General features: G+C 41.0%; 1 protein-coding gene across 2 annotated transcripts in view; it reads right to left on the bottom strand.

Moving 5' to 3' along the window:
- The window catches only part of KIF13B (kinesin family member 13B), a 212,224-nt gene that overhangs the window by 24,429 nt on the left and 175,665 nt on the right, over positions 1-12,130 (bottom strand). For both annotated transcript variants that reach the window (XM_027549009.1, XM_027549010.1), the window contains exons 36-37: positions 11,481-11,589; positions 5,736-5,869 (exon numbers count right to left, since the gene is read on the bottom strand). In XM_027549009.1, coding sequence (XP_027404810.1) covers positions 5,736-5,869; positions 11,481-11,589 — 243 coding nt within the window. The remainder of the gene's footprint in view (positions 1-5,735; positions 5,870-11,480; positions 11,590-12,130) is intronic.

The following is a 12,130-nucleotide window of genomic DNA, read 5'->3' as shown; positions in this document are numbered from 1 at the left end:
GAGTCACTAGCAGCAAATAAAAATGAGAACCAAAATAGAGAGCAAACTTGGAGTATATGTGTATTTCTTTATGATACACTAGACACCTTACACTGGGGTAGAGCAAAGCCAGGCAGCAGGCAGGGTGGTGGCGAATGTTCATCAGCATAAATTTTATCTTAGTCTCACTAGATTAGTGATACAGAGGAAGGCATGGTGTCCCTCTGTTTCCATAATGCATCTAACAAAACCTCCTATAATCTCCTTGGTAGAGAGAGGGGAAAACGGGGGTAGGAGGTGGCAGTTACTGAACAGGCAGAGCTGAAACACGTCCACTGGCCACTCTGTGGCTTGGGGAGGAAGCTCCAGTCACATATGACAGAGCACTCTCTCACGCTTAATGTTCCATATTTTGTTTGTGACTCAAATGCAGAGTATGCCCTTCAAAAGTTTGCAGATGCTAATAAGAACCAATGTACCTTTAATTATTCAAAGAATATCTTGCTAACCTAGGAATGCTGAAACAAAATCAAGCTGACAAATTTTAGGCCTGAACCTGAAGATTCTTATTTAAGTATTTTTATGCTTCAATGAAGGGGCTTCTCTGGTGGCTCAGTGGTAAGGAACCTGCCTGCCAAGCAGGAGACTTGGGTTCAATCCCTGGATTGGGAAGATCCCCTGGATAATAAAATGGCAACCCACTGCAGTATTCTTGCCTGGGAAATCCCATGGACAGAGCAGCCTGGTGGGCTATAGTCTATCGGGGTCACAGAAGAGTCAGACATGACTTAGCGACTAAACAACATGTGAAGTGAGGTTGCTTGGTCGTGTCCGACTCTGCAACCCTATGGACTGTAGTCCACCAGGCTCCTCCGTCCATGGGATTTTCCAGGCAAGCGTACTGCAGTGGGTCGCCATTTCCTTCTCCAGGGGATCTTTCCGACCCAGGGATCGAACCCAAGTCTCCCACATTGCAGGCAGACGCTTTACCGTCTGAGCCACCAGGGAAGTCAACATGATAATAAAAAGAGAAGTGCACTGGCCAGAGAGTAAGCAAATAAACAAGCAAATGAAAAGGGGGAACATTAACTGACCAGAAGCACAATGAAGTGAAACTTTCCTTAAAAAAAACCAAAAGTGCTCTCATGTGCCGCTTTGGTAGAAGCACATTGGTCAGAAGAGGACGATAATAGGCACACTGTTTTCAAGCAAAGGGATTACAGTATCACTTCTGGGCTCCCCGCTTCAGCAAGACCCTGGCAAGACCACTGAGGAACGATGAGGCATTTATTGTAAGAGACAGAGCTGACATCTTTAGCTGTTAGGACTGGAGAAAGCCTAGGAGAGTAAAGAATCCTTAATTTCTGGGCAACAGCAGAAAAAAGCAGAGGCAAAGACTGGGTGGCAATAAGCCAGCTATTTTCCTGAAGGACTCGGAGGGTCCACGGAGAGAGAGAAAAGAAAGAACTTCAACTCTGGGGGATCAAGTCTGATTTCCAAGTGAATAGGATGCCATTATAGTGATGATAGCTGTGAAAAACTGGAAAACACTAAAAAAAAAGTCTCGTCGGTACAGCAATGTACTGGGTGTTATTTTGAGATTCCATTGTTGCAAAAGTGCCCCATTTCCAAGGATGAAACATCATTTAGGTGGTAATGACTTAAAGCATATTTAAAGTGGCCCTAGTAAGAGAAACCTCTATATTGATATTGTCTCTGTATTTCTCTAGATCGACACTGTCTCCATACTGATAGTGAAAATTATAATTTACTTCTCTAAAAGCTTTAGTAAAGATAGCAAAAATGAGAAGAACAGAAGCATCTCTGATCAACTAAGAATAGTTGAACAACTTTAAGAACAGTTCTTCAGTGGAACTTGCATCAGTCTAAGAAAGACATTTCCTGAATAAGCCTTGATATCTCAAATCCCCACTTGGGTGCAATTCCCTCACCTCTGAACATTAACCACAGTCCTTTACACTGGGTATATTCCAACTATCTAATACTAACATCTGAACATACATCAATGGTCAACCAACATACACTTTCCATCAATCTGCCCCTGCCTTCAAGGATTACATTGTAGAGGAGATAACTAGTAAACATATAAATGTAAGTCCCAACAAAAAGTTAAATAAGGGAATACACTGTATTGTACGGTAGAGGCTGCTCTTTTAGTCTGGTCGGTCCAACACATTCTAAATTCAAGCGTATTTGTTTCCGTGGCCTTTCTTGACCCTGACAGTAGCAGACCAGTCTCCTAGAGGCTTACTAACCACACAAAGACTTTGGGGAAGAGCATTCCAAGTAGAAGGAAATGCAAGGAAGAAAACTCTTGAGACCAAAAGGAGCTTCATGTGTCCATGAGATCAACAAACAACAAAAAGGCCAATCAGTATGGCCTAGCGTGGTGCACAAAGAAGAAAAAAAGGGAATAAAGATGAAAGGTCAGGGGCTGGATCACACAGGACTCTGTAAACCACAGTAAGGAATTTAGATTTTATTCAGTGAGAAGCAATGGAAGGTTCCAAGCCATGAACTAATATAAGGCCTTGGGAGCTCACTCTGGCTTCTGGCTTCTCTGTGAGTAACAGACTCAGTGAGGCAAAAAGCATCAGTTGATCAGCTGGTAGCCTGCTGCATAATCACAGCCAGAGACGATGGCTTGGATGAGTGATGAGAAATGGAGTCATCACACTGAAAGTGGTACCTATAAAACTTTACTGATGGTCTATTTGTGAGGTGAAGCAACAAGGTGGACATCTGTGCTATACGCTGAGATGGGCATACATTAATACTTCAGAAGTATTCTGTATGCTGGAAGTAAACAGACTTGTGAGCTGAAACCGACAGCAATGATATGAACTTGTAAAATGTGAAAGTCTAATTGATTTGTAAGTGGAAAAGCTGAACGGGCAGTTAGCTCCACGAGGCCAGAGCTCAGGGGCGAAGCCTGGGCTGGAGACAGAAATGTGAGCATCATCAGTGCATAAACAGTATAAGCCACAGAGGTGGATGAGGTCACCCAGGAGGGTGCTCTGGAACCCCTGAATGTTAGCAGCTGGATGGAACAAAGGGTCCCAGAACAGGCAGAAACTGAGAAAGACGGAGCAGTCAACAAGGGAAGCCAGGCGAAGGGCTCAGTGCTGAAGTCCAGAAATGAAAATGCTTCCTGCACGACTGTCAAGTCAGAGGAGGACTGAGAAGTGCGGCGAGAGAGATGCGACTCTGGTGACCTCGAGCAATGGTCCTTCAAGGGACTGTGGTTTCATAAACCAACTGGGAACAGTTCAGATCCACCACTGGGCACCTTCAATAAGGCTACTTTTGTGTTTACGTTTTCATTTATTTATGAAACATGAAGCACTGGGGGCCGCTTTCTCCAATACCTTTGCGTGTACGTGCTAAGTTGCTTCAGTCGTGTCCGACTCTCTGCGACCCTGTGGACTGTACCCCACCAGGCTCCTCTGTCCATGGGATTCTCCCGGCAAGAGTAATGGACTGGGTTGCCAAGCCCTCCTCTAGGGGATCTTCCTGACCCAGGGCTCGAACCCGGGTCTCTTACATCTCCTGCACTGGCAGGGGGGTTCTTTACCACTAACACCACCTGGGAAGGCCTTTGCACATATATGCTCAAATAAAATAAATTGAATGAATATTACTTAAGGTATCTTCAAAGTATTTCAAAGTTACCTCTCTTAACCTGGACACTGCGCACTGCAGTTTCCACCAACCACTAGACTGCTTTCTAAACCACTGCTCTTCCTCTCATATCCGGAAGAACCAGTCGCTCACTGGCAAGAGAAGAAAGGCTACTTCTTATGGTAACAGGTGCTCTGACTTACATCAAAACCTTGAAGCAACTTTAAAAGAATACTTGTAACTCTGGTCATCTGAGTCACTGACTTCTAACGTGACTCCAATTTCCTTTAGCTTACGTAACTTTGTCTTCACCAAACAGCAACTGAAAAACAGTGGCTATCAAACTTAAATTAAATGTGAATGAAAATCACCTTACCTCGTGTGTGTGTGCTCAGTCGCGTGTGACTCTTTGCGACCCTATGGACTGGACTGTAGCCCACCAGGCTCCTCTGTCCATGGGATTTGCCAGGCAAGAGTATTGGAGAGGGTTGCCATTTCCTACACCAGGGCATCTTCCCAACACAGGGATCGAACCCACATCTTCAGCATTAGCAGATGGATTCTTTACCACTAGTGCCACTGGGAAGCCCTGAAAATCACCTTGTAGACAGAGGATGAGATGGCTGGATGGCATCACCAACTCAATGGACATGGGTTGTGTGGACTCCGGGAGCTGGACTGGCATGTTGAGGTTCATGGGGTTGCAAAGAGTCGGACACGACTGAGCGACTGAACTGAACTGACTTATGTTGTTGTTTAGTTGCTAAGTTGTGTCCATCTCTGTGTTACCCCACGGACTGTAGCCCGTGTCTACTCTGTCCATGGGATTTTCCAGGCAAGAATACTGGAGCGGGTCGCCATTTCCTTCTCCATTGCTACTTATAAATGCAGATTATCAGGTGGCCCAAGGTGAGGAATGGGTTCTAAGATCAGGCCATATTTTTAAGTTACCTTTTTAAAAAGCTACTATGGAAATTCTGGCACAAACAGTCCATGAATCATACTTTGTGAAACAACAACACAGCAGTTTAGAACAAAATAAGGTGCGCAGGAACAAACCCTGGAAAAATCCTTGTTGCCTACCCCCAAGTAGCAGGTTGGCTGTTTCTTTTAGCTCTCACCATCTCAGATTCATCCTGATAACAGTCAGGCACCCTTTATGTGCCCAGTTAAATTTAAACATTTCCAAAATCTCAAAGTTTAATTTTTTTCATCCAATATGAATCTACGCTGGTATAATATGCTCATATACTGCTAGCTTGAAAAAAATACCTGCACAGCAGCCTTACAAAACTATTACCTTGAATATACACTCATGAACTTAGAAAATTCTTTTAAAGAGTTAAGGTCTCAGGCAAGGACTCGCCTGCACTTCTGCAGCTTGAATGTTTCAGTGAATGCGGAGAAGCTGATGTCAAAAGACCTATTTCAACAACTGAACTTGCATTATATGTGTTTTTGAATGAGTATAAATAAATCCTCATTTATCATTTTCTGCTGAATTCACACCTAGAGGAGGCTAGAGACTGCATTTCCAACAGGCTTCCCATGCACCATCACATACAAGCAGTTTCCTGATGATCTGGAAAACCCTTTCACATCTTCTCTGAAACTTCTTCTAAGGCTGGGTAGAGAGTTTCAAGAAAAACAGGCCTAAGACAAGTGATCCCTTTTCATATTTAACTGAAAGAACAGGTAAACCACAGTAGAGGAAAAACGTTGAGCGGCAAGGACGGGGATGATGTTAAATTGTTTGAAATTAGAAATGAAATCAAGAATTAAAAATAGAATTACATTTTCCGTTTGGCAATATACAAACAACACTAAGTGCACTTCATAAATTTCACTATTGTTGCTCTAAGTGATATTACCATAAATCACATTAGGAGCGTACTTGGCATTTTTTAAAAGCAAAAAGGATTGAGAGTGTCAATACGTTTAAACAGCTCTGTTCTCTTCGACGAGAGTGGAAGAGAAATTATCAGAGCTTTCACCAGGTCTGAAAGCCCAGCTCTGACACCCCCACTCCCCTCTCCCCTCCAGCTTCAGCGCACAGGGAGCAGGGCTGGGCCAGCGACCCGTTGGGAGCACGTGCGCCCTCCCAATGCTTTTACCTGATGCACGAGGGGAGACAGCTGTTTGCCCCTTTTCTCGTCACGGACGGGGAAGAGAGACTTTAGCAGCTTCGGCATCTGCGGCACCAAAGACTTCACCGGGTTCAAGTAGGAGGCTGCGAGGCTACTGAGTCCTGCCGAAAATATCGAAAGGAAAAGGGATAAGGCAAAAGCGATTACAGAGATGCTCTCCTTACTGTAAACTGGCCAAACATTGTTTGTAAGCAAAACAAACAATAAAAATTTTAAAGGTATACTGGGAAATTAATACTAAAAACAGAACAGTATTACGTGTATCGTGTGCTCACTCGGTCTTGTCCGACTCTGCGACTCCATGGACTAGAATACTGGAGTGGGCTGCCATTTCCTCCTCCAGGGGATCTCCCCGGCCCAGGGACTGAACCCACATATCCTATACTGGCAGGTGGATTCTTTACACCACTGAGCCACCAGAGAAGCCCAGAGTGAGGATGATCCCTAATCAAATACATATCTAGTCAATGATTAACCAAAGGCTGATCACAAAAGGAGAGACAATCAGACATGATATGTCTCCTAAGGGAAGTGCTCATTCATTTATCCTACCTTCTGCCCCTGCCTCAAACTAGCCTGAATCTGACCATGGCTGCAGATCTAACCACCAGTTTACAGGAAATACACTGGGCAGACTATCATGCTTAAATAACTTGGTGAGGATGGCAAAAATAAAAATGTACAGTCTACGGCACAGAACCTGGTCTCTTCACCAAATACAAACGCAACAGGGAAAAAAGATGAAGAGGCACACACTAACTAAACGGATGTGTGTGTGTATGTTAGTCGCTCAGTCATGTCCAACCCTTTGCAACACCATGTGCTGTAGCCCGTCAGGCTTCTCTGTCCATGGACTTTTCCAGGCAAGAATACTGGAGTCGGTAGCCATTCCCTTCTCCAGGGGATCTTCTTAACCTGGGGATCGAAAGTAGGTCTCCTGCACTGCAGGCAGATTCTTTACCATCTGAGCCACCAGGGAAGCCCCAAGACGTATCAACTAACCATAGTGTGTGAACTTTACTTGAATTTTCATTCAAAATAACTAAGAAATACTCTTGGATCCACATGGGGAACTCTAAACACTGGCTAGATGTTTAATAATATTTTGTGATTATTTTTAATTTTTCTTCTTGAAATGTCACTGTGGGTATTCCTTTAGAAATATATGTACAAACATTTACAGATGAGACAGTGTCTGAGATTTGCTTCAAAGTCATCCTGAGCAGATGTGGAGATGTAGTGGGAGCACAGATAAGTAAGCCCAGTGATAGTCTGATCATCCTGAAGTCAGCACGGGGCACTTGAGGGCACCTCATGTCACTCTTTCTACTTTATATACCTGATATTTTCCACAGTAGAAGGATTCTTCAGAGTGAGAGCAAAATAAAAGCTTTAAACATACACAAGAAAGAGTTTGTCACTAAAAAAAAAAGATCATTGCTAAAACCACTGATGATGGATATATGATGACTAAAAAAGAAACTCAACTCAGAAGAATGCAGTGAGGAGGAGCAAGAAGCAACCATGAGCAGAACCAAGCAGTAAATATATAAACCAAATAAACATTCATTAGCATTTTTTTTAATTTATGGAATTTTAAAACAAAGTAGTAGTCTACGACCAAATAATTTCACCCTGGGTATTTACTGGACAGAAATGTTACTAAAACACTGATACACAAACAAGCTTCAGTCACAATAGTGAAAAAGTGGGAACAAACCAAATGTGGATAAACAGGAGGGCTGGTTAAAACTGTGATAAATTCCACTGTGACAGTGAAGTCTCTCTCGTAAAAAAGAATACACTGCTGATACGTGCAAAGGTACGGATGACTTCAACAGATACGCTGAGCAAAACAAGCCCAGCACAAAAGAGTACACACAATACGATTCCGTTTAATGAAACCGAAGAACAGGCGAAACACTGAGATCCGAACACTGACCGACTGTGGCGAGTAACCGGAGTCACACAATCGTCTACAGCTGGGCTGTGGTGTAAGTTACATTAGTAAACAAATTTGTCAAAACTCATTAGGTATGACTCATAGTCAAGAAAAATGCAGCCAGAAACAGACTGTGAAATTGGTCCTGATGCTAGACTGAGCGGACGAGGATTTTAAAAGCGCCTTTTATACATAGGTACAAGGATTGAAAGAATAATACAGCCTTAATATATAAAAAGGAAAGAAATATCAGCAGAGAAGTTAAAACTATTTAAAAAAGAAGCAAATGGAAATTCTAAAAACTAAAAATATAACTGAAATTTTAAAGTTCTTGCTTGTGCTTAATAGAAGACTATAAATGGCAGTAGAAATGATCCAATCAGAAGAAACAAGAATAAGATAAAAAGATGAAAAATAGAATAGAGTTTCTGAGACTCATAGGGCAATATAACGTGTGCAATTAGATTTCCAAATGGAGTAGAAAGAGAGAAAAGAACAGAGGAAAAAAATGTAACGAACTAACAGTTGAATATTTCCCCAAACTGTTGGGGAAACCCCAATGTAGAGACCCAAGGACATTGGTGAAATCCAAGTAAGATAAACACTAAAAATACTACACCTAAGATCATCATCACCCAACTGCTGAGACAAAAAATAAAGAGAAAAATTGGAAAGCAAACTATGTAAACAAAGACACATTTCATGTGGGGAGTGACATAAATGACGGCTGAGTTGTCACCAGAAAAGGAGTCTGAAGATGACGCAGTGTCTCGGAAGTGCTAAAAGAGGACAAGCTACCAACTAAGAATTCTCTATCCAGTGAAAATATCTGTCAAAAAAAAAAATGAAATACAGACATTCTCAAAAGGAGAGATCTTCCTTCACAAGGAAAACTGTACAATAAGAAATAATACAAGATATCCATCAGGCTAAAGAGAAACAGCATCAGATGAATATACGATTCTTCAGGAAGGAGTAGATAGTGACAGAAATAATAAATAGGAAGGAAAATATAAAAGATTATCTATAGTCTCTTAATTTCCTTAAAAGACAAATAGCTGTTTTAAAGAAAACAAAAAAATGTATAACATTGTAAGGTGAATGCATAACACCTGTAAAAGCAAAAGATAAAACAATAATATAAAATACGAGGACTGGAGGAACAGGAAAATGGAACTATACTGATGCAAGATTCTTATAATTATGCAGTGTGAAATGATAGATTATTAACTCTAAGAAGACTGTGGTAAAGTTAAGCGTACCTACTGGAATTCTTTAACAAAGACATTAATAAATAAATGTCATTTGTTGTTTTCAGTCACTAAGTCTCTTTGAATGCCTGACTCTTTGTGATCCCATGGACTGCAGGCTGCCAGGCTCCTCTCCAGGCAAAAATACTGGAGTGGGTTGCCCTTTCCTCCTCCAGGGGATCTTCCCGACCCAGGGACTGAACCCATGTCTCCTGCATTGGCAGGCAGATTTTTTACCACTAAGCCACCAGGGAAGCCCTAATAAATAAATACAGGTATTAAAAAAGCCAAAGATAAAATAAAATACTATAAAATATTTTTCAATTAACACAGAACAAAAAAGATTATAGTGGAAATAAATAAAAAGGCCAAATAGAAACCAACAGCAACACGGCAGACATAATATTTTATGTAAAAGAACTAAACATTCCAATTAAAAAACAGAAATTGTCAGACAAGATTAAAAAAGAAACTCTATACCTAAATATGCTGTCTATAAGATAATCACTCTTACAGATACACATAGGCTAAAAGTTTAAAGACTGAGGAAAAGATACACCATGCAAGCAATCTGCAAAAGAAAACTGGTGTGGTGATACTAACATCAAGCAAGACAGATTTCAAAGTCAGAGTATTACCAGAAAGATAAAGGGACATGTCGTAAGGAGAAACAGCACTTTATCAGCAAAAAAAAAAAAAAAAATAACAATCTCAATGTGTGTATACCCAATAACAGAGATTCTAAATTAATTATGCAGAAACTGATATAATTATAGGAAAAAATAGACAATTTCACAAGCATCTATAGATATTCAATGCCTTTTCTCAATGATTGATAGAACAAATATGGGGGGAAAAGTCAGTAAAATTACAGCAGATTTGAACAAGGACATCAACACCTAACTGACATACACAGGACGCTGTGCCCCAAAACAGAAGAGACCTTTCCAAGTACACACAGAATGTTCACCAAGACAGAACAGTCTCAAAAAATTTTAAAAGACTGAAATTTTGAAGAGTCTGTTCTCTGCACATTATGGAATTTAAAAGGAAATCAATAATAATAATACACCTTTGAGATATAAAAAAACTGAATTAACATGGTACCCAGTAATTCATGGGTTAAAGAATAAATCACAGAGAAATTAGAATATCTGGAATATAATGATAATAAAAGCACATCGTGCCCAAATTTGTGAAATGAAGAAATAACAGACATCAACAAAACAGAAAACAGAATCAAGTTCGGCTCTGTGGGAAGATTAAGAAAACTGATAAACCAGTCTCAAGTGTATTAAAGAAAAACAGAAAATAAAAATTATCTATTCAGAATAAAAAGAAGGAGCTTGACAGATTCTATAAACATTAAAAGATCAATAAAGGAAACTTTAACATTTATGAAAATCAAGTAATCTGATGAAACAGAAACTTCTCTAAAAAACCATCTTTGAAAACTTACTTACAAAGAAACAAAAAAAGTTAAACATTAAAGAAACTGAAGTCATGATCTCAAATCTTCCCACAGTGAAAATTCCAGACCCAGAGAGTGTCACTGGTGAATCTTATCAAACGTTTAAGGAAGTAGTAAGACCAAGTTCACATGAGCTCAGGAACTTCATCGTAAAAGATGATGAAATTTTTCTCATCATTTTGTGTTCAGTTGCTAAGCCGTGTCCACCTCCTTGTGACCGCATGGACTTCAGCATGCCAGCCCTGTCCTTCACTATCTCCTGGAATTTGCTCAAACTCATGTCCATGGAGTCGGTGACGCCATCCAACCGTCACATCCTCTGTCGCCTTTCTCCTCCTGCCCTCAATCTTTCTCATCACTTTATGAAATCAATATAATCATGATACCAAAACCCTAAACAAAGACATAGTTATTAAAAAGGTATATATATTCACCGTAGGACACATACATGAAACTCTAAACAAAATATTAGCAAACAGAATCAAACAAATATGAAGGACAACACACCATGATCAACACATCATTTCTCACAGGAAAGCAAGATAAAGTCAACATTCAAAACAATGTGACTCAACATAGTATGATAAGAAAGGGAGGGGCTTCCCTGGTGGCTCAGTGTAAAGAACCCACTTGACAATGCAGGAGAGACATGGGTTTGGTCCCTGAGCCAGGAAGACCCCACATGCCTCGGTGTAACAAAGCTCGTGCACCACAGCTACTGAGCCTGTGCCCCGGAGCCCAGGAGCCACGACCGCTGAAGCTGCTGCAGTCTAGAGCCTGCGCTCCACAGCAAGAGAAGCCCGAGCACAGCAACTAGAGAGGTGCGCTCATGCGCTGCAACTAGAGAAAAGCCCGCAACGAAGACCCCGGATAGCCAAAGATAAGTAAGTCAATAAAGGTACAGGAAAAAAAGGGTGAAACTCAAATAGGCATTAACTAGTACGACTTAGTAGAAAATGCTGATTTAAATGATTTTTTTAAATTTTAAACTATTTCTGAAAGATACTCATATTTCATGAGAGTGATTGAAAAACAAAAACATAACTGACCTGGATCAGGAGAATGGTTACTTTGGGGAGAACGGAGGGCTGGAGCAGCTGGAGCGATTCCTTTGGAAACTGCAATTTGTGATACGTCCTGTTGACTTTCCCACCGGCCCTATTAAGGACAAAATCCGTCATTCTGACTTATCAATCAATTTTTTAAAAATTTAAAGATATTGAAGAGAAAAATGTTACACATTGCTAAAGCTTTATTCTTGCTGAAGACATGAAAAATCTGATTACCTGAGCATAATACTGTTAACAGCATAATACTATTCCTCTCCTTTACAGAATTGATCTCGCTAATAATACTTCCCACTTGGATATCCCCTTCAGTTATAATTTATAGTCTCCTAATACTCTTTCTGAAGGAGATCAGCCCTGGGATTTCTTGGAAGGAATGATGCTAAAGCTGAAACTCCAGTACTTTGGCCACCTCATGCGAAGAGTTGACTCATTGGAAAAGACCCTGATGCTGGGAGGGATTGGGGGCAGGAGGAGAACGGGACGACAGAGGATGAGATGGTTGGATGGCATCACTGACTCAATGGACGTGAGTCTGAGTGAACTCCGGGAGTTGGTGATGGACAGGGAGGCCTGGCATGCTGCAATTCATGGGGTCGCAAAGAGTCGGACATGACTGAGCAACTGAACTG

This window comes from Bos indicus x Bos taurus, chromosome 8 (genome assembly GCF_003369695.1).
Source record: "Bos indicus x Bos taurus breed Angus x Brahman F1 hybrid chromosome 8, Bos_hybrid_MaternalHap_v2.0, whole genome shotgun sequence".
In the NCBI taxonomy this organism is placed as follows: domain Eukaryota; kingdom Metazoa; phylum Chordata; class Mammalia; order Artiodactyla; family Bovidae; genus Bos; species Bos indicus x Bos taurus.
The sequence above is the reverse complement of the archived record's forward strand: the minus strand, read 5'-3'. Positions and strand labels throughout refer to the sequence as shown.